At 53.7% G+C, this 21,945-nt stretch overlaps 1 protein-coding gene and 1 long non-coding RNA gene across 2 annotated transcripts; one reads left to right on the top strand and one right to left on the bottom strand.

The window, feature by feature from the left end:
• Window positions 1-1,247: 1,247 nt before the first annotated feature.
• Window positions 1,248-13,092, bottom strand: ZSCAN22 (zinc finger and SCAN domain containing 22). Its single transcript, XM_028093343.2, has 3 exons — window positions 12,872-13,092; window positions 7,117-7,569; window positions 1,248-4,187 (listed from the first exon to the last, which is right to left on the bottom strand). The coding sequence occupies exons 1-3, from the start codon at window positions 12,933-12,935 to the stop codon at window positions 3,112-3,114; spliced, it is 1,593 nt and encodes a 530-aa protein (XP_027949144.2). The 5' UTR covers window positions 12,936-13,092; the 3' UTR covers window positions 1,248-3,111.
• A 139-nt stretch (window positions 13,093-13,231) lies between these two features.
• LOC148163317 (uncharacterized) lies at window positions 13,232-19,098 on the top strand. The gene is made up of 3 exons (XR_015769086.1): window positions 13,232-13,381; window positions 16,044-16,239; window positions 16,363-19,098. It is a non-coding gene; the product is annotated as an uncharacterized LOC148163317 (long non-coding RNA).
• Window positions 19,099-21,945: the final 2,847 nt, after the last annotated feature.

The raw sequence follows: 21,945 nt of genomic DNA, 5'->3' as shown, positions 1-21,945 counted from the left end.
CATGTCTGTCTTGAATATCCTTTGCTATTCCTTTACCCTCAATTTTCCCATTTTAGATGTGTTTCTTCTAAAGAACATTATGTCTGGATTTGAAAGAAATCCAATGTTAGTATTTGTCTTACTTAGTTTGTTGAATATAGTTGTGCTTATTGAAATTGCTGACATATTTGGATAGGCTTTCAAATCTCAGTGCTTCCAGTCTCTGGCAGTATAAACTTGGCCACATCCCTTCCTCTATAAAATGGGGACGGTCATTCTGCCCTCAGAATGTTGTGAGATGATGTACATAAATTATTTGGCAGACTGAAAAACACATGTAGATCCTTTTTTTTTTTTATACATGTAGATCCTTAATGATTCCTTTTCCCCCCGACTTCCTCCCCCTTCAGACAAACATGGGAAAACACATATCTCATGACAAAATGCGTGCTGGAGATGCTCAGAGAACCAGGGGGTGGAGATTCAGCTTTTCAGTGCCAAAGGCCAGGAAAGTAGGGGCAGAAAGAGGTGGAGATGGATACTACAAGCCAGTGGCCAGGCCCTGGGTTGGGTGTTAAACAAGGCAGGTCATCTAATTCCTGCTTTACAGATGAGCAGGTCACTGAGGTTCAGGGAAGTCACTTATCCGAGGTCCCAAAAGCAGCCTGGGAGGAGCGGGGCTCTGCAGACTGACTTTAGGCCCACATCTTTTCCCCTGCCTGCAGGCTTGTTGGAGGCCTGTGTGATCATTTCACTAGGAATGTGTATCTCTCATCCCTGAGCTTTTCCCTATGTCTGTCAACTTTCTCTGAGTCTCTCAGCCCTGGTCTCACTATGAGTGGCTGTCTGCCTGTGTGTCTGTATATCTGGGACTTTCTCAGAGATATTGTCACAAGATCTCTGTTTCCCTGGGTCTCAACATTCCTCCTTCCTGTTCTGAACCTCACTCCTTGGTCTGTGTGACTCTGTTTACTTGTGACACAGAGGGAATGAGTTCAAGACACAGGGAGAAACACAGAGATGGTGACAATGAACAGTAAAAAAACAGTATGGTAGGTCAGATGGTTAACATGTGATGGGATCATCAGAGAAAGAGAGGAAGAATGACACCCTGATAGTTAAGAACAGAGGCTGTGACATCCAGTTACAGACATGGACCCTGAAAGACAGCCAGGGATACAGAACTGTGAGAGAAGGTCAGAGGGCACTGACAGCGTGTTGGCAACCACCGAGTCCAGGGAGATTCTGGGGTGATAGAAAGGGCAGACTCAATATGGTAACATTTTATTGAGGCCACTGTACGCCACGCTTGTCTGAGTGCTGGGGCTCTGGGAAAATCAATTGTTCTTGCCCTGCTGGGTGTTGGGGAGACAGCAATGTAGACCTATATCAGGTTGCAGGGTGCAGCATGGTGACTGCCTCCAGGAAGGCATCAGTCACAGTATATTCATTCAACAGACACTGGTCAGAGCCTATTGCATCCTGTGCTATGGATATTGAGAATAAGACATGGCCCCTGCTTTTGGAAGCTCACAGTGTCTTTGGGAAACACAGACTGCAAGCTCTGCAAGGAGTAAATACAACATGGTAGGAAGTTAAAGAGAAGTTAAGGAGGTGCTCTGGAAGCAGAGAAGGCAAGTTGAAGTCTGCTCAAGGAAGTAGGGGAGGCTTTGTTAGGGAGGGATATGTGAAACATGTGGGAGGAAAGAGGAGAGGTTTCCAGGCACAGGTACAGAGGCACGTAGGTGGGAAAAATACGGCTTCTTCAGGAACGACAAGTAATTCCACATGGCTGGTGTGTGGAAGGTGGGGCTACTACAGTAGATGAGGCTGGGGCCAGGTCACAAATGATCATGAATGGCAGGTGAAGGAGTTTGACATATATCCCACAGGGCAGTACTTTGAAACCATTTTTCACATCACTGCACACACAGAAAAATGACAATATTCACACGCACATACAAGGGTACCTGGAGAGGTTATTTGGGGCCAAGACTTATGTCTTGGCATACTTGTAACCCATTCAGAAAGCTTTGCCGCAGAAGGTGATGCACTGGAGAGCTTTCCACTATGGAGTGACACAATCAGGTTTGGATTGCAGGAAGAGCCCTCTGGAGGCTGGTGTGGAGAATGAAACAGTGGGGGAGGTCAGGGGAGAGAATGAAGGCAGGGGACCCCAGCTGGAATCTAGATGAGAGGTGATGAGGGCTCAAAGAAGGTGAGAATAGTAAAGACAGATTAGAGGTGAGTTGTTTTTTTTTTTTTAAGATTTTATTTATTTATTCATGAGAGACAGAGAGAGAGAAAGAGAGGCAGAGGGAGAAGCAGGCTTCCAAGGAGCAGGGAGCCCGATATGGGACTCGATCCCAGGACCCTGGGATCATGACCTGAGCTGAAGGCAAACGCTGAACCATCTGAGCCACCCAGGTGCCCTAGAGGTGAGTTTTTGACAAAACCAACAGGGCTGATGGCTGGTGCGACACAGGAGAAGGCAAGGAGAAACAGATGCTGGGCAAGCATCATGCCACACCCTTGATTAGGGAGAATGTGAGAGAGACTGAGGGCCTGGAGAAGGCCTCATAGAAGAGAAGAGGCAGCTTCACAGGTTGGCCTTGGAGTTAGACAACAATAGGTGGAGCGAAAGAGTAGGTGTGAAGGCACAGAGGTGGGCATGGGCTGGCATCCCTCCTGGGCTAAGCAGGAGAGGAAAAGGCAAGGAGAGCAGCTACATGGGAACATGAAGCTGGAGCCTTTCTGTCCAGAGCATCTTGGGACCATTGAGTCCCAACAGAAACTTCACCCCAATTGACCTGACTCTGAAGACCAATCCAAGTCCTCAGCTCAGCTGTCTTTTCTCCGAGATGGGCCTGAGTGGGGTATGGAGGGAAGTAGGATTCTTCTGGAAGCTTCTCCAGCTAGCCTGAATAGCTTTGTGTTCATCAGGCGCCTCCCTCTGGGTCTCCAAATGCAGAGTTGTTCCCAGACAGCCCCAGAGTCTGCCCTGAAGCACCTTATCACTTTAGGGTACTATCAATCACTTACCCTGATCTTTGTTCTTTTGGAACTTAGGGTTTCTCTTAGATGTTGAGCCTCTGAGAGGAAGTTGTTCTATGTCCCAAGGGCTTTCTTTGGTTACTGCAGTACTGTAATGTGGATCCTCAGGTGAACCATGAGGGCTGAGCTGCGGCTAAAGGCCTTCCCACAGTCACTGCACTTGTATGGCTTCTCTCCTGTGTGGATCCTCTGGTGCTCAATGAGGGAGGAGCTCTGTGCAAAGGCCTTCGGACAAATCTTACACTGATATGGCTTCTCTCCGGAGTGGATTCTCAGGTGGCGGATTAGAGCTGAGCAGTCACTGAAGGCTCTCCCACAAGCGTCGCACTTGTAAGGCTTCTCCCCAGTGTGGATGCGCTGGTGCTGAGTCAGGTGGGTGCTCTGACTGAAGGCCTTCCCACACTCATCACACTCATAGGGCCTCTCCCCTGTGTGCACCCGCTGGTGTTGAGTGAGGTGGGTACTGCGGCTGAACGTTTTGCCACATTCCCCGCACTTGTAGGGTTTTTCTCCAGTGTGGATCCTCTGGTGCTGAGTTAGGTGGGTGACCCGGCTGAAGGCCTTCCCACACTCTTTACACTTATGGGGCTTTGCACCCGTGTGGATGACTTGATGCTGGGCCAAGTGAGTGCTCCGACTGAAGGCTTTCCCACACTCACTACAGGTGTAGGGTGTCTTCCGAGAATGGCTCCTCTGGTGTGTCTCGAGGGCTGAGGGGCTCTGGAATGTTTTCCCACATTCACTACACTTGGAAGACTTCCTCCCTGAGTAAATGCACGGAGGCTCTGTCCTATCAACATCCACTGGATCAAATTTCTCTTCTGGTGTCTTCTCTTGTGAAGTGAAATTTGGCCACACATTGGGACTATTCCCCAAGACACCCGATTCACAGCTGGGCTGGTTGGTGGGAACATCCTTGTGAGGCTCTGAAGTTTTCCTGAAATCCATCTCTTGGGGGACAGACTTTGTCCAGGTTTCCTCCGAGAGTCCTGCCTGCCTCTCTGAGCTGCCCTCAGGTTCACAAGCATCACCAAAAGTGGGTCCCTGGGAAATACCTCTTATGAGGGTTTCAGTGGCCCTGTCTAATGGCTCTGACTCTTTCAAATCACTCTGCTTGCAGCTTGCCTCTGACAGCTTGGCTCCCGGATCCCATCCTGAAATAATCCAAACCACAGCATCACTACTCTTTCCACACAGGGCTCCCCCAACTTGGCCTGGGTCCTGGTCTCACTCTGTAAGGGGAGACAAAGCCACTCCTGACATTTGGCCCCATTTCCAAAGGAAAGTTTCTCATTTGATGTCCTGGATGACACAAGGGCATAGGGCTGTCCTCCCACACCACCGAAAACTGGATCACAGGTTTCAATCCTCCCCCTCCCCAAACTCTCCATTCTTCAAGGCTGCTGATTTTGGCTCAAGTGTCAGAAGGAAGACCCCGAGGTTGAACTGAACTGAAACACTGAGAGTGAGAGCAAGTAAGCACACACAGGGATCTGTCCCTGCCAAGTGCCTGCGTACTCACTCCCCCTGAGCAGGCCCCAGCTCTCGGTGCCTTCCCCCTGGACCTAGACAGCCTACTGAGCATTTTCTGCAGCTGCTCAGTAAATACTGGCTGAATGAGGGAATCAGTTCTAGATGCTGACAACTGTGCAATTTTCTACAGTAGACTCTACCTTGAGCCCTAAGTAGACAACTGCTGCTGAGGGTGAGTGGGTGACACGCCTACCTGGCCTCCCTAAGACCCCGGGAGGCCTGAGGCCCACTCTAAATGGCTGTGAAGGCAGAGTGTGATTAAAAGGTAGCCAGAGACTGGATTGTGTCTGAGGTAGCAGTGTGCCTGAGCTGACCTTTGAACTGAACTGACCCTTGATGGGTGCACAGGGCACCTGGGGACACTTAAGAGCATCGTGTACTGGACAGATTCCAGGAAGAGATGGGGACAGGCAAACAGCTGCTGCTTGAGTCCACAGTGGGGCCCCAGCTCTGCTACTAGCCAGCTCCAGGGCCTTGGGCAATCTAGCCTTTGTCTGCACCTGCTTCCCCACCTGTACGAGAGGGACACTATACTGCTCGTCTTCCAGGGCTGCTGGTCATTCTTAGCCTCTTGTTATGTGCTAGTCTCCAAGTACAGTTGGTCATTTCCATTGCCTCATTTCAGCTTCAATCCGCTCTCACAAGGACATAATGCAACAACTGTGCCTCACACAAGGAGACTGAGGCCCAGCTGAAGGAAGGTCTTGAGTAACTAACTGGTACAAGATCACACAGTTAGTTAGTGGCCAAGTTGAGATTTCAGCTTTCCTCCTCTAAGCCCACAGATGTCCTCCTAACTCCCCAGCTTCCCCAGCCACATGCTTGGTCCCACATCCCCCTTTCTTCCTCTATTCTAGAAACATCGCACAACTTGCTCTTCCCAGAATGCACTGGTCCATATCATACCACTGGGCCTTCCCCTGCACCACTCCCTCTGCCTGGACTGCTAGCTCCTTCTCCTTGTCTCAGTGCCATATTGCCTTTTCTCTGAAAACCTCGACCTTGCAGGAGGAGGGCGCCACTGCCCCCTCTCCCTGTGCCTGTGACCTCTGCCTGGGCATAGCTGATGAGGCCAAGGGAAGGCACATGACCAACCTCTCCAGAAAGGTCTGTTTCTCAAGGAGCTAAAAAATCGTCCTAACAGCCACAGTCTCCACTGTGTTTAATCTGTGCCAGGCATTGACATTGAGGTAGGCATATGACTGCAATTCCCATTTTATTGACAGGGTAACAGAGGCACAAGAAAGTCACAGGAGGAAGAGGAGCAGTGGTTGGATCTACCAAGCCTTAATCATATTTCTGTTCTGCCTACCCACAGCACGTCTCCTCCCTGGTCCTGGCATACACACGCTATCTGCCACTATCAGGCCAGGCCGGGCCAGGCTGGGCCAGGCCGGGCCCTTCTGGGAGAAGCCCTCACTCCCTGCTCTCGACTGTCCTAGGGCTGCAGCCTCCCTGCATCCTATAGGACCTCCCTGGGCTGGGACATTTGTGTTGGTCCCCCGGAGCCACAGTGCCGACTCTGGCTAAGGGCAGGTCTGACTCACCCAGATCCTACAGGGCCAGCAGACGGAGGATTCAGAGGGGACACATGGAGACACCTGGCATTTCTGTCACCCCCACCCCCACAGGCTTCCAGCCCACAGCAGCCCGGTTTTCCTTGCTCATGTTAGTCCCTGGGATCTGGTCAGCCATAAGACAAGCACAAGACCCCAACCAGTTCAGTGGGCCTCAGCCCAGGAACCTTTTAGTGTTCTCCCCTGGGGTTTCCACACTGATAAGATATAAGCCTGGGTTGCTGAGCCAATTTTGTCTCTAAGGATAGAAGCTACTTAAGAGTAAAGCTAGGTGTGCCTGGGTGGCTCAGTTGGTTAAGTGTCTGCCTTCGGCTCGGGTCATGATCTCAGGGCCCTGGGATCGAGTCCCCATTAGGCTACCTGCTCAGTGGTGAGTCTGCTTCTCCCTCTTCCCCTGCCCCTCCCCTCACCCCCGCTTCTGTGCACTCTCTCAAAAAAAAAAAAAAAAAAAAAAAGAGCAAAGCTAATGTAGGAAAACCCAACTGAGAAACAGAAAAAAAAAAGTCCTGATACCATCAACTAAGCTCCCGGATATAGCCACAAAGCCTCCCTACTTTTTTTTTTTTTTAAAGATTTTATTTATTTATTTGAGAGAGAGAGAATGAGAGATAGAGAGCACGAGAGGGAAGAGGGTCAGAGGGAGAAGCAGACTCCCTGCTGAGCAGGGAGCCCGATGCGGGACTCGATCCCGAGACTCCAGGATCATGACCTGAGCTGTAGGCAGTCGCTTAACCAACTGAGCCACCCAGGCGCCCAAAGCCTCCCTACTTTGCTTCAGTCAGTTTGAGCTGGGTTTTTGGTCATTAGCAATCAAAACATATCTGCTTTGTACATTGTGTGAAAGTTTGGGTGAGGTACAAAGGTGACAAGTACATGTGTGAGCGACCCCAAGCCCAAACCCTGCACTCCCCACATTCCAGTCCAGGCTCTGCCCACAGTGTGCTGTGAACAGTTACCAGTCGCTCCCTCTCACCTCTCTTGTCGAGTGCCCGAGTCAGACCTTCCACCAGCATGGCAGCCTCCTCACCACTCTTGGGGAACTGGGCACCCACCCAGGACTGGATCGTGGGGGGCAGTACACCCAGGAACTGCTCCAGCACCAGCAGCTCCAGCATTTGCTCCTTGGAGTGTGCTTCAGGCTGCAGCCACTGGCGGCACAGTTCACGGAGCTGGGCCAGGGCCTCATGTGGGTTGGAAGCCTCCTCATAGCAGAAGCGCCGGAAACGAAGACGTGCAGCCTCAGGGTGGGCAGTGTGGCCAGAGCTAGACTTCTGGATCTCAGAGAGGCTGGCCTCCTCATCCTCCACCTTCACGCGTAGAAAGCCATCCTGTTCCCAGGGCACTGGGTTCAGAGCGTTCTTGGGGATGGCCATCAAGGAGCAGCACAAAAGTGAGGCACAGGATGGCTGGAGTGTTGGAACTGGGTCTGCAGGAATGCCAGAACTTTGTCATCATGTGGAACTTGGGGCTCTGCTCATACCTGTAGAGCAGGGCAGATGCAGACTTGGGGCCTGTAAGATGTAACTCATTCTCACAGAGACACAGATGCTCAAAATAATCAGGTGCTAAGCACCATTATAAACGTTTGCATACAGTAACTCATTTAAAACTTACAAAAACTCGGGAGGTAGGAACTTCCTTTCCATTTTACGGATATGAAAACAGATACAGAGGAGGAGAAGATTTGCTCAAAGTTTCCCAGATACTGAAGGGATGGGGAGTTGCTGAGCTACAAACCAAGGCAGCCTCAGCCCATGGCCAGTCTGCTTACAGTGTTCCTCCCACACAGAACAAGGTCTCCCTCCTATCTCACACACACTCCCCAGCTAGCTACATGGTCTTTCCCTCACTTTACTTGCTAATTATTTTGTAGCTTCTGAGATGGATACTTAAATAATTGACATTCAGCCTTTCTTTTCTCTTTTCTAATACATGTACTTAAGGCTATAAATTTCCTTCTAAACACAGCTTTAGCTGCATACCCACAAGTTTGATGCTGCATGCTCATTATCATTTAATGAGTTCAAAATATTTTCTAAATTCTGTTGTGGTTTCTTCCTGATCCATGGGTTTTTTAGAAATCTGGTCTTTCATTTCCAAATAACTGGGGTTTTCTAGTTGTCTTTTTATTGTTGATTTCCAGATTAAGACTGTTGTGCTCAGAAAATGTGCTTTAGTCAATTTTAATCCTTTCAAATTTGCTGAGACTTGGTTTGTGACCCAGGGTACAGTTAATTTTGGTCAGTATTCTGCATAAACTTAAAAATAATGCAAAAAATTAAAAACAGAAGTACGATATAATCCAGCAATTCCATTTCTGGGCATTTATCCAAAGAAAATAAAAACACTAACACTAGGGGCGCCTGGGTGGCTCAGTCCTTAAGCGTCTGCCTTCGGCTCAGGTAACGATCACAGGGTCCTGGGATCGGGCTCCCTGCTTGGCGGGAAGCCTGCTTCTCCCTCTCCCACTCCCCCTGCTTGTGTTCCCTCTCTCACTGTGTCTCTCTCTGTCTAATAAATAAATAAATCTTTAAAAACAACAACAAAAAATACTAACACTAAAGTGAAAAGATATATTCATCCCTATATTCACTGCAGCATTATTTATAATAGCCAAGATATGGAAGCAACCTAACTGTCCATCAATAGATGAATGGATAAAGAAAATGCAGCCCATATATATATTGGAATATTACTCAGCCATAAAAAAAGAATAAAATCTTGCCATTTATTTTATTTTTTTTAAGATTTTATTTATTTATTTGAGAGAGAGAGAATGAGAGATAGAGAGCATGAGAGGGAAGAGGGTCAGAGGGAGAAGCAGACTCCCCGCTGAGCAGGGAGCCCGATGTGGGACTCGATCCCGGGACTCCAGGATCATGACCCGAGCCGAAGGCAGTCGCTTCACCAACTGAGCCACCCAGGCGCCCAAATCTTGCCATTTATGACAACATGGATGGACCCTGAGTGTATTATGCTAAGTGAAATAAGTCAGACAGAGAAAGAAAGATACCATTTCATTTCACTTACACGTGGAATCTAAAAAACAAACAAATGGACATACAAAACAAAACTAGGTTCATAGGTACAGGGAACAGACTGACGGCTGCCAGAGGAGAAGGAGGTTTGGGACTGGGTGAAAGGGATTAAGAGGTACAAACTTTCAGTTATAAGACAAATAGGTTAAGGGGAGGTAATGTATAACACACAGAATATAAAGATATTGTATTAACTTTGTATGGTAAGAAATGGTAACTAGACTTATTGTGATCATTTTGTACTGCATATAACTGTTGAATCACTATGTTGTACAGCTAAAACCAAGATAATATTGTGTAAACTATACTTTAATTAAAAAAAATGCAAAGCCTTCCTGGATAAGTGATGAAAGACAAAGTAGATAAAGAACTTCATCAAAATTAAAAACTTTCATGATTTGGAGGATACCACCAAGAAAGCAAAAAGGCAACCCACGACATGGCAGGAAATATTTGCAAATTATATATCTGATAAAGAACCCGTATCTAAATAACTCCATCATAAAAAGACAAATAATCCAGTTAAAGAATGGGCAAAGGTTTTGACCAGACAATTCTTCGAAGAAGATATACAAAGAGCCAACGGGCGACATGAAAAGATGCTCAATGTCATGGCTACCAGAGAAATGCAAATCAAACCCCCATGATACACCGCTTCACAGCTGCTAAGATGGCTACAATAGAAAAGAGGTAACAAAGATTGGTTGGCACTTGAGCCGTGGCCCTGGGCACAGGGAGAAGCAAACGTTAGTAAGATAAGACCCCAATCCTGAAGCCTTTCAGGGGCAGCTGGCAACTTCTGGCAAAACTGGGTTCTAGCCCCTAACCCCACCATGAAGCTCACGTGGACCTCCTGTCACCTTGTCCTTGCCATTATCCCCAGGCCCCATCTTTTCAGCCTTTGTCCCTGTTATTCTGGTGTTCTCAGGTCTCTCTCTGCACCTAATTTCTCGCAGTCCTCCAAACTGCTCGTTACCTGCCCTCTCCTCCAAGCGCGGCCCGAGCACTTGGGAGCAAGCTAAGTACCCCGAGCGCCCTGCGTCTCCCTCTTCCCAGCTCGGGCTGTAACCGCGTGCGGCCCCAGCGGGACTGGGCCCGCCGGACCGACAGCGCCCATGGCACGGCCCACGTCAAGTGCGCTGTAACGGGTGCCGAGCACAAGGAGGGACCCGGGAGGGCTGGGCGCGCTCGTCCACGCGGGAGGCGAGGCAGGGCTGGCGGGGATGGGAGCGATGCCGCAGGACCCCGAGCTCTCTTACACCCCCGAGCGCCTGTTCTGGGGAATCCCTGCTGACAGTCTCCGAGGCGCGTGCGCACGGATCTGCCTTATAGCCCGGCCGCCTGCGCACTGACCTCACACCGGGTCAAGGCCGCGGCCCGAGGGCCGAACCGACTGGAGAGAGCGGGCCCTGCCGGAGCTCACACCGGGTCAAGGCTGCGGCCCGAGGGCCGAACCGACTGGAGAGAGCGGGCCCTGTCGGAGCTCACACCGGGTCAAGGCCGCGGCCCGAGGGCCGAACCGACTGGAGAGAGCGGGCCCTGCCGGAGCTCACACTGGGTCAAGGCCGCGGCCCGAGGGCCGAACCGACTGGAGAGAGTGGGCCCTGCCGGAGCTCACACCGGGTCAAGGCCGCGGGCTGAACCGACTGGAGAGAGCGGGCCCTGCCGGAGCTCACACCGGGTCAAGGCCGCGGCCCGAGGGCCGAACCGACTGGAGAGAGTGGGCCCTGCCGGAGCTCACACCGGGTCAAGGCCGCGGGCTGAACCGACTGGAGAGAGCGGGCCCTGCCGGAGCTCACACCGGGTCAAGGCCGCGGCCCGAGGGCCGAACCGACTGGAGAGAGCGGGCCCTGCCGGAGCTCACACCGGGTCAAGGCCGCGGCCCGAGGGCCGAACCGACTGGAGAGAGTGGGCCCTGCCGGAGCTCACACCGGGTCAAGGCCGCGGGCTGAACCGACTGGAGAGAGCGGGCCCTGCCGGAGCTCACACTGGGTCAAGGCCGCGGGCTGAACCGACTGGAGAGAGCGGGCCCTGCCGGAGCTCACACCGGGTCAAGGCCGCGGCCCGAGGGCCGAACCGACTGGAGAGAGCGGGCCCTGCCGGAGCTCACACCGGGTCAAGGCCGCGGGCTGAACCGACTGGAGAGAGTGGGCCCTGCCGGAGCTCACACCGGGTCAAGGCCGCGGGCTGAACCGACTGGAGAGAGCGGGCCCTGCCGGAGCTCACACCGGGTCAAGGCCGCGGGCTGAACCGACTGGAGAGAGCGGGCCCTGCCGGAGCTCACACCGGGTCAAGGCCGCGGGCTGAACCGACTGGAGAGAGCGGGCCCTGCCGGAGCTCACACCGGGTCAAGGCCGCGGGCTGAACCGACTGGAGAGAGCGGGCCCTGCCGGAGCTCACACCGGGTCAAGGCCGCGGGCTGAACCGACTGGAGAGAGCGGGCCCTGCCGGAGCTCACACCGGGTCAAGGCCGCGGGCTGAACCGACTGGAGAGAGCGGGCCCTGCCGGAGCTCACACCGGGTCAAGGCCGCGGGCTGAACCGACTGGAGAGAGCGGGCCCTGCCGGAGCTCACACCGGGTCAAGGCCGCGGCCCGAGGGCCGAACCGACTGGAGAGAGCGGGCCCTGCCGGAGCTCACACCGGGTCAAGGCCGCGGGCTGAACCGACTGGAGAGAGTGGGCCCTGCCGGAGCTCACACCGGGTCAAGGCCGCGGGCTGAACCGACTGGAGAGAGTGGGCCCTGCCGGAGCTCACACCGGGTCAAGGCCGCGGGCTGAACCGACTGGAGAGAGTGGGCCCTGCCGGAGCTCACACCGGGTCAAGGCCGCGGGCTGAACCGACTGGAGAGAGCGGGCCCTGCCGGAGCTCACACCGGGTCAAGGCCGCGGGCTGAACCGACTGGAGAGAGTGGGCCCTGCCGGAGCTCACACCGGGTCAAGGCCGCGGCCCGAGGGCCGAACCGACTGGAGAGAGCGGGCCCTGCCGGAGCTCACACCGGGTCAAGGCCGCGGGCCGAACCGACTGGAGAGAGCGGGCCCTGCCGGAGCTCACACCGGGTCAAGGCCGCGGCCCGAGGGCCGAACCGACTGGAGAGAGTGGGCCCTGCCGGAGCCGTCCCGGAGCCGGCACCTACCTCAGAGGGCTGCTGGGAGGCTAGCCACGGCGCTCCGCCACAGGCGTCCGGAACAGGCCCGGCAGGCGGCCGGCACGTGCTGAACGGGCCGCCTGCGGGCCGCGCAGCCTCCCGCCGACCGGAGCGCACGGCGCTGCTGGGGGACACGGCCGCGGCCCCAGACGGGCGGCCGGCTGCCGACGTGGCAGAGCACAGCCTCTGCCCCAGACGTGCTCAGCGCCGCCGATCACCCAGATCTCGGGCCCGACAAAACCTGTCACACAGTCAAACGCACCCCGACATATGCCCGGGCGCAGAACACCTCTGAGCGTCGCCCCGTGCGGAGCTCACAGGCCCTCACAGGCCCTCACAGCGGCGAATTCCCGCGGTCGCCCGTGTCCCCGGGCCGCCGTCTCAGTCGGTCAGTCGGCCGGCGGCCGCTCGCGGGCACGCCTCCAGGCACACGGCCGGCCGCACCCCAACCCTCTCGCTCACAACCGCACACAACGCCCCTCGGAAGCTCACGCCCCGTCCTCCTCAGCCACACAGCACAGCCGGCTGTCAGTGAGAAACGCACCCCCGCCATGCGGCCGCCGCTGAAGCACTCTCTCAGGCGGCACCCCAGTCAGCCGGTCCCACATTCGATGAGGGAGTTCCACAGCCGGCCTGGGCGTCCGCCGGTCGGCCCTCCAGTCGCGCGGCTCGTGGCCAGCGCCTCAGTCCCGCGCGCCTGGCACGGGCCGCCTGAGAGAGGGGCCTGAGCGCTCCCCTCCGGCCGCGAGCCCCGCGGACCGCACCCAGACCCACCTGGCCCGCGCGGCGCCGGCCACTTCCGGGAGCTCCCTCGGAGGCGCCGGCTCGCCGGGACCACGACTCCCAGAATGCGCCACGCTGCCCAACGGGCGCGCGCGCGCTCACCGGGACCTCCGCTCCCGAGCTCACCGCGCGCACGCGGCCCTCCCGTCCCCCGGATCCTAGTCCCCGGGAGGCCGCGGGCCGCCTCCTGCGCACCCTCGGGGCACGCCGGGAGTTGTAGTCTGGGCGGGCAGTGAGCGGACGGCTGGCCCACGGTGGGGTCGCGGCGGAGGTGAGCGGAGAGTTGGGCCCGGGGCTGTGCGCGCGGCGGGACCGTGCACGCTGCGTGGGGGCGTGCATCGTGTGTCGTGTGTGTTGCTTTTCGTGACTAGATACAGGTGATCCCACCCGTTTGTCCTGTGTGACTGTAGGTGCGCCGGAGGCTAGGCTGAGTGTGTCATTCTCTGACCACGTGTGTGGGTATCGTGTGCGCGAGTGTGTGTGTGTGTGTGTGTGTGTGTGTGTCTGCTGGTCACCATACGCGACAATCCTGCAGCACTGTGTGGCTGTCGCACCGTGTGATGGCGTCTGCTGGTGCTGCGCAGGAAGGCCTGAGAACAGCAGGAAGGCCCCAGACTGGCTATGATTACTGTATGTTGCTGCAGTGACTGTGACTGTGATCATGGATGTGATTGTGTGATAGTGTGGATGCCTGGACGTGTGACTGTGTGAGAGTATGTCCTCTGTATGTGCATGTGGGTGTGTGAGAGTTGAAGCAGAAGACTCCAGCCGGGGGCCCAGGACAGGGAGCGTAGTGGCCCAGCCTGTGTGCAGGTGAGGCTTTGAGGTTGGCCTCGCCCATGCTTATTGACCCCAGCCTGTGGGGTCTCCTTCAGCTCGTCAGACCTTTACCTGCAGCCAGAATGAGCCCCTTCTGCCTTCCCCAGTCCCATACCGAGCAGTAAGGGCCAGTGCCATTCCACATGGGACACTGCAGTGAACACGACAGGCACCGCCCGCCTCTGTGGAGCTGGTGTTGTTGGGACGGCCGACAGTAATCAAAGAAACAAAAACCTGTTTCTGAGGAGTTGGCATCTCAACTGATCCTGAATAGAGGGGAGGGACGGAGAGAATGTTTCAGTAGATGGAATGCCAATCCCAAGACCCCGAGGTGGGTACAGGCAAGGAGGCCCAGCTGCAGTGGATTGAGGGAAGGAGACAGCAAAGGGTAGGGACAGAATGGGGAGGCCCATGGGGTAGATGGTGCAGGGCTTATGGGCCACGTGTGGACTTTGATGTCTACCCTGAGAGAGGTGGGAGCCCTGGGGAGCCTTTGGGCGGAGGGCTGGGCTGTGGCTTAGCTCTTTGTAGGGTTCCTGTGGCTGTCACAGGAAGACTCTTGGGGTGAGGGTAGAGGCAGAGAGACCTGGGAGGTGAATGCTGCTGGAACCCCGGGGAGGTCAGATCAGGTGGTGGAGGTAGGGGTGTTGGTAAGTGGTCAGATACAGGTCTGTTTTGAAGATGGGGCAGACAGGGTTGATGGGTTGGAGTGCAGCATCCAAGGGGAGAGCAAGGCTGGCTCAGGAGCCTGAGAGTGTATTAGTTTGCTGCAGCTGCCGTAACCAAATACCACAGACTGGGGGGCTTAAGCAATAGACACTTATTTTCTCACAGTTCTGGAAGCTGGAAGTCCAGGATCAAAGTGTTGGCAGGGTTGGTTTCTCCTGAGGCTTCTCTCCCTGGTTTGTGGATGGCCACATTCTGGCTCTGTCCTCACGTGGCCTTTCCTCATTAGCATACCCCTGGTATCTCTCCCTCCCAGTCACTGGATTAGGGCCCCATATGACTTCCTTTAATGTTAATTATCTCTTTAAAGGTCCTATCTCCAAACACAGTCACATTCTGGGACACACTGGGGGTTAGGTTACGATGTTAACGTGTGAATTTGGGCGGGACACAGCTCAGCCCATAAGGGGATGAAGGGGCATTGTTATGAGTGTGGGACTTTTGGGGAGGCTTCTGAGGAGAGGGGAGAGAGGTCAACAGCCAGAGGAGACCCAGGTGCCAGGGAGTAACGAGCCTGGATTGACAGTAGGTGTGGGGTGACCTGGAAAGTCGATGGAAGCTTTCCTCAGGGCCTTCCTCTCTGTCCAGATTGGGAGTCTGTGCTTTTAGAGCTGAGAGGAGTCCTGCCCTTTCTATGACCTGAGGCCAGGGCATCCTTGGTGCTTAGCACAGGTCGGAGCCCCAAGAAGAGTTGAATGAATGAATGAATGAATGAATGAATGAATGGCAGACTGACAATGTTCCCTTGCTTGAAGCTGCTTAACTGGATTCCCACTTACTTTCCATACCCACCATGGCCCTTCCACACATACCCCAGACTTTCAGAGACACCTTTTATGCTTATTCTCTGATTATTGGACCAGTGCTCTAGGCCTCTGGGTTTTCCTGACTAGACTCTCCTCTCTTCCTCTCTGCCTCTGTCTCTTTCTCATCCTCGCCCCAGAATTCAAACCCCATCTTTTTCAGAGAGTATTCATTCTTTTTAAAATATTTTATTTATTTATTTGACAGAGAAACAGCGAGAGAGGGAACACAAGCAGGGGGAGTGGGAGAGGGAGAAGCAGGGGAGGAGCCAGATGCGGGGCTCGATCCCAGAACCCTGGGATCATGACCTGAGCCGAAAGCAGACGCTTAACCGACTGAGCCACCCAGGCGACCCCAGAGTATTCACTTTAATTTGGCAGTTATATCAGTCAGTTATTGCTCTGTAATGAATAGTTAGTTACAACAGTTCAGTGACTGAGAGCAGTAAGCACTTATTTCTCTCCTGAGTCTAAGAATTGGCTAATCTGGTCTGGGCTTGGCTCCAGGCTATAGGTTGGGTCCATTTCTTTTCTTTTTTTTGGGGGGGGGGGTTTGGGTCCATTTCTGCTGCACTTGTCTTATAGGGCTCACAGGGCAAATTTGTCTCATGGTGATGGCAGAGATGCCTGCAGGCTTGAGGCCTAGGCTCAGAACTAACATACTAGCAGTTCCACTCAGATTCTATTGAGATTCTAGAAAGCAAGTCACATGGCCACACCCAAAGTCAAGAAGAGGTAACCATGCGGCCTTTGGTGAAAGGAACGACATATATGGCCAAAGGTATGTACACAAGGAGGGGTGAAAAATTGCTCTAGTAATTCCATCCACTTCATCAATCCTTTTGGTTTCTTTTCTGTTTAGAAAGTCAACAAAGTTAACATCTGTGATCTTGGTTTCTTTCAGATCAAGGAAGGTGACCACAGAGCATATTCAAAGACCTGCTGCAGTTCCTTATGGGGGTAATAAAGGAGGTCATCAGAAAAGAGATTTCATGGGGTTCTGCCTTCAAAGACATTGACACTCCTGAGGCCTACTCAGGAAACCAGAACAGAGATCCTACTGAGGATCCTTTTTCAGGCAAGATTTTAAGCAAAGGTCATTCCCCAACATGGAAACTCCTAGTGTGGGGAGAGGTTTCAGGCAGTAAAGTTGTCTTCCGGCCCTATAAGACAAGAGAGCATTGCTGTGGAAAAGAAACCACACATGTTGGTCGCACATGGAGGAAGCTTTGAGCAGGTTCCAGAGCCAGCGGTGTTGTAGGCAGCCTGTGTGGACAGGAAACCCTGCAGGTGCGCCTGTGTGAGAAGAGTTTCAAGCAGCACTTGGCTCTCTCTGTGCATGAGAAGACTGACACCGGGGAAAACCCCTATCCATGTAGCACCTGTGGGAAAGTCTTTCGGTGCCAGTCTAACCTCATTGATCACCAGAGGATCCATACTGAAGCAAAACCCTATGAATGCCATGAGTGTAGAAAAGTCTTCCTTTTCTGGTATAGTATACTAAAAAGTACACCAGAGGCCCCACACCGGAGGGAAGTGGTACAAATGCAGGTAGTGTGGCAAAGCCTTCCCAGGGAGCTCAGATCTGCAGAACACAAGATTCACACAGGGGAGAAGCCCTACCAGTGTGGGGATCCCGGGAAAGCCTGCAGGTGGAGCTCACCCTGATCCACCATCAGAGGACACAGCGGCGAGAAGCCATGTGAGTGCATTGAGTGTGGCACGGCCTTTGGGCAGAGTTCCACATTCATTGAGCATCACAAGATCCACACAGATGAGAAGCCCTGAGAGTACTTGGACTGCAGCAAAGCCTTCAAGGGCACTGCGGACTTTAGCCAGCACCAGTGGATCCACACGGGAGGGAGGCCCTACACGTGCAGTGAGTGTGACAAGGCCTTCTGCTACAGTTCATACCTGCTCCAGCACCGGAAGCTCCAAACCAGGGACTAGCCCCGGTGGCCACACTCTCTCCACGTCCCCCGTTACCTCCCATCGTCCTGAAGGCCTGAGGCATCTCACCTCCCTCATCTTACACCCCACAGACTCTCATTGCTTCCCTCCCTGTTGCCAGAGTTTGCCCCTTTACCTGGTCATCTTTCCATATTCCTTCCCCTTTAAAAATTAATTCTTTTCTTTTTAAGCTAAGTTCACATGCCTTAAGTTCACCCTTTTAAAGTGTACAGTTCACTTTTTATTATATTCACAAGGTTGTGCAAAGATCACCACCGTCTGATTCCAGAAGGTTTTTATCACTCCAAAAACAAACCCCATACCCACGAGCAGTCACTCCCTATTCCCCCTGCCCCCAGCTTCCGACAGCCATTTTAATCTGTTTTCTGCCTCCATGGATTTGCCTGCTCTGCTATTTTGTGTAAACGGCCCCTTCGTTTTCTGACCACCGGTAGACACACCACAGGGGCCCTAATCCAAGGAACCCTTTGCTCCGACCCCCCCGCCCCCCGGCCAAGACCCATCCCACCTGTCAAGCACTGAACTGGGCTTTGGCCTGTGGGTGGCACTGGTTGCCCTCATCTCCTTGGGTCTTCTTGGCCTCTCCTTGTGGTTTTCTGCCTTTTGTTGTCAGAGGAACAACCCCAAGATGCTCACCCACAATAATCCTAACAACAGACCACATCTTTATTGGGCCCCTTTTGTGCACCAGGCACTCTGGGCAGTGTCAGTCCAGTTTCGCAACTCTGCTGTGACCATCTCTTCCTGCACCACCGAAGGCGTTATCTCTGGGGGCTCCCGTTTTCCAGCTCTCAGCCCTGCCTTCTCTGCCCAGCCCAGCTTCACATCACTGCCTCCCTGCCTCCAAGCAGAACTTGCCTTTCCATCCACCTACCAGTGAAGAGAGCCCCACATTTTTCCTGGTTTCTATTTTATCACCTCTATGAACCATCATGCCTGGTTTTTTTTCCCCACCCAGGTACAATTGGCTCTGCTCCACTGGTCTGGTTTGTGTCTAGAGAGGCTGTATTGGTTTCCTGTTATTGCTCTAACAAATTACCACAAACATAGTAGCTTATAAGAACAAAAATCTATTACCTTACATTTCTGGAGGTCAGAAGTCCAAAATGGGTCTCATGGGGCTAAAATCGCCCTGGTGGCAGGGCCAGTTCCTTCTAGAGGCTCCAGGTGAAAACCTATTTCCTTGCCTCCTCCACTTTCCTTGTTTCATGTCCGCTTCACTGTCGTCTTATTTCCTTCTCTGACTGGCCCTCTTTGCCTCTCTCTTTCACTTAGAAGGATCTTGTGATGACATTGTATCCACCTGGTGACCCAGGATACTCTTCTCCATCTGCAAATTCTCTTCTGTCATGTATCATAGTCGCAGGTTCTGGGGATTAGAGTGGGGAGAAGGCATTACTCTGTCTACCACAGATCCACATTTCACCGGTTTGCGGTTTGGCTTGGGCATCCAGATTTTTATCCAGGAAATTCTCATGTGTAGGCAAGGCTGAGAACCCCTGGCTAAGGAGCAGGGTGATGCAATGGGAGGTACAGGCTACAGAGAGGGACCTAGCTGATCTCAATTCCCAGTTGTGCTTCTTACTCTCTCCTGCTCAGGCAGATGATTTTACATCTCTGGGTCTCTACTTTCTCCACAGCATGGAGATAATAAACCTGACTTTGTAACATGGAGAAGTGGAGTTAAGAAACTCTCACCTCAGGGCGCCTGGGTGGCTCAGTCGTTAAGCGTCTGCCTTCGGCTCAGGTCATGGTCCCAGGGTCCTGGGATCGAGCCCCGCATCGGGCTCCCTGCTCCGCGGGGAGCCTGCTTCTCCCTCTGCCTCTGCCCCTCCTCTCAGGGGTAAGGGGGTGTCTAACAGGATTCTCGCTGAAGGCAGGCCAGGATGGTCAGACATCACTGGGGGGAGGGGGAGGATGAGGAACCCAAGTAGACAGATTTGGAGGGTGGGAGATTCTTACTAAACTGACTTGGCTAGACTCTATAATGAAGGCCACAGGAGCTTGAAGTTTGAGGCCTCATCAAAAACTGTTCAGAAGAGCCTGACTGAAGTTTGGTCACAGAGAGAGTGTTTTGTCAGTGTGCGAGCATGCGATGTTTCGTGAGGGTGTGTTCAAGGGCAGATGCACACCACCCAAGGGGTAAGTGAGAGCCTTGAGGCCCCATGGACTCCCCCTTGCCTCCTGCCCCAGAATGGTCTGGCTGGGCCTGGATGCCCAGCCTCTGCCTCCTGCAGCCGGTGCCCACAGCTCCCCTGCCCTCTGCACAGTGTCTAGACAGCTCTTTGCAGACAGATGTTTGGTAGGAGACACACACATTTGAGCCATCAATAGGAATGGGCAAAGAACCTGGAGGCTGTCTGGCCTTATGGGAAGAATGAATCGCCTCAGGGCCTTCTGTGGTTACGTGTACTCCTGTGTGGTCCTGTGCCAGCCTCCACCCTGATCATCAGATGCCAGAAAAGCTCGGGGGTTTCCCATCTGCAAGCCCGTGCCCCTGCAAGTGCCGCCCCTCCCCCCGGCCAGCCAGGCTCCTGCAGGGCCATTCATGCTAGCTGTTGGCTGCACTTCCTTCTCATTGCCCAACCGCAGCCAGTCGATGACCATCACTGACCTGCCTCTGGCGGAAACTGCTTCCTGGTGGAACAACACTCACACTGGACGTACTTTTTCTCTTCAGGTTAACATGTTAAGTCCTTGCGGGGAGGGGGTCACCATCCCCAATTTACAGACAAGGAACATGAGGCAGAGAGTAAAGACCCAGGGCGCATTTGGGTAGTGCCGGACTTCAAACCCATGGAGCTGGATTTAGCTGGTTCTTGGGCCCGACCACCCTGCAGGATGGAAGCAAACTATGTTGAGGGCTGGCACTGTCACATCCCTCCCTCATCTCTCCATCTTGCTGCCAAGACACGGTCCCTGTTTTTACAGAGGCTGAGTGGGTGGCCTGTGGCAAGCCTGCCCCGTCTGTGCCGTGTGGTGCCTCAGAGACTCACCAGCTGCCCAGTTCTTCCTGCCTCGCAGCCCGGTCCCTGTGGCTCACGTGGGACGCGCTCCTGAAGGTGCAGCCCCTGAGACAGTCTTGTCCCTATAAAACCAAGCTGTCTCTGCCTCTGGGAGAATCCTCATCATCCCAACCCAGACTGCCTCCAGTTGGCTGATGCCTCTTCTCTCTCTCTGGTGCCGCAGTAGCAGCTGTAGCACTTGGCTGGGTGAGGAGGCATCACTGGTCACCAGCTGTGCTGGGTCATTGTGCAGCAAACAGTAGAACTCAGTAGACCTGGGGTGTCCAAACTGCATGTTGTAAAGGATGGATTGGCCCTTGGGATTGGCTCCTGAGAGAACCGCTAAGCCCTTGGAATATCGTGCCTGATAAGAGTGTCTTTCCTTATGGGGGGCCTTAGGCTATGCGAGATAGTCTGCATGATTTATGATGGGGACCTCGAGTCACACTGTATCAGGCTTATCTCTGAGACAGCTGGAGGCTCAGGAACTAAGGTCAGTCATGCAGGCACTCCACATCCATGTGGCCAATCCCCAGTAAATGCCACCAGGCTTGGGTCACCTTCCCTGGCTGCCCATACTCCAGGCGTACTGTCGCTCCCAGTGGGGAGTACTACGGAGTCTGTACGACTACACTGAGAGGGCAAATGGAAGCTTGTACCTGGATTCCAGCTTATCTGCCTTCTACTTCTGTGGAGATCATTTGTATCCTTTTCACTGTAATAAACCCTCAGCCTGTTCTGAGTTGTAGGAGTCCTAGTGAGTCACTGAGCCTGAAGGTGGTCTTGGGGACTCCCCTGCAGTCATTCTGTATTCAGTGTCTCACTGGTTCACTCACTCATTCCCTCTCAATTTTGGCCCTGCCATATGCCAGGGGATGGGTCTACAGAGGCACATGAGACAGGTGTGTGCTAGAGGGGCCCTGGGTCCAGAGTGGGCTCTGAACGAGGACATGGACAATGACACCACAATGTTCATACTGCCATGGGGGACACGCGGGGAAGACAGGCTGCTTCTGATTCAGCCAGTGAGGAGGTGCCCTGGAGCTGATGCTGACAGGAGACCAACAAGCTGGGCCTGGACAACACAGGGATGACTGGAAAGGAACCTGGAAAGATGCGCTATGCTGGGTGAATGCAGGGGCTTCAAGGCCAGACCACATCCTGATGGCGCCAGAGAACCCGAGTGAAGCTGTGCGGGAAAGTGAAAGGCTCACACCTGTGATGGAACAAAGGCATGGCTCCACTAGGCACGTAAGCAACATCTAGACTGAGCAACAGCTTCCCAGCTCCTACTTTTTGCCTTTGCCTAAGTCAGCCAGATGGCTCAGTCTGCTTCTTCAGCATGACCCAATCATCCCACCATCTCCCAGTCTCAGAAGAACATTAAGTTCTAGAGCTGCCTCCTTACAGTAAATACCCCTTGCATATGCTGAAAGGGATGGAGGGACTGTTGCCACCCTGTCTCCATCTGCTAACTCTAGTATTTTTATCCTGAAAAGTGAATGGCTTCT

Source organism: Eumetopias jubatus, unplaced genomic scaffold, assembly GCF_037043125.1.
Source record: "Eumetopias jubatus isolate StellerSeaLion01/CBP00866 unplaced genomic scaffold, mEumJub1_p1.0 scaffold_10, whole genome shotgun sequence".
In the NCBI taxonomy this organism is placed as follows: domain Eukaryota; kingdom Metazoa; phylum Chordata; class Mammalia; order Carnivora; family Otariidae; genus Eumetopias; species Eumetopias jubatus.
The sequence above is the reverse complement of the archived record's forward strand: the minus strand, read 5'-3'. Positions and strand labels throughout refer to the sequence as shown.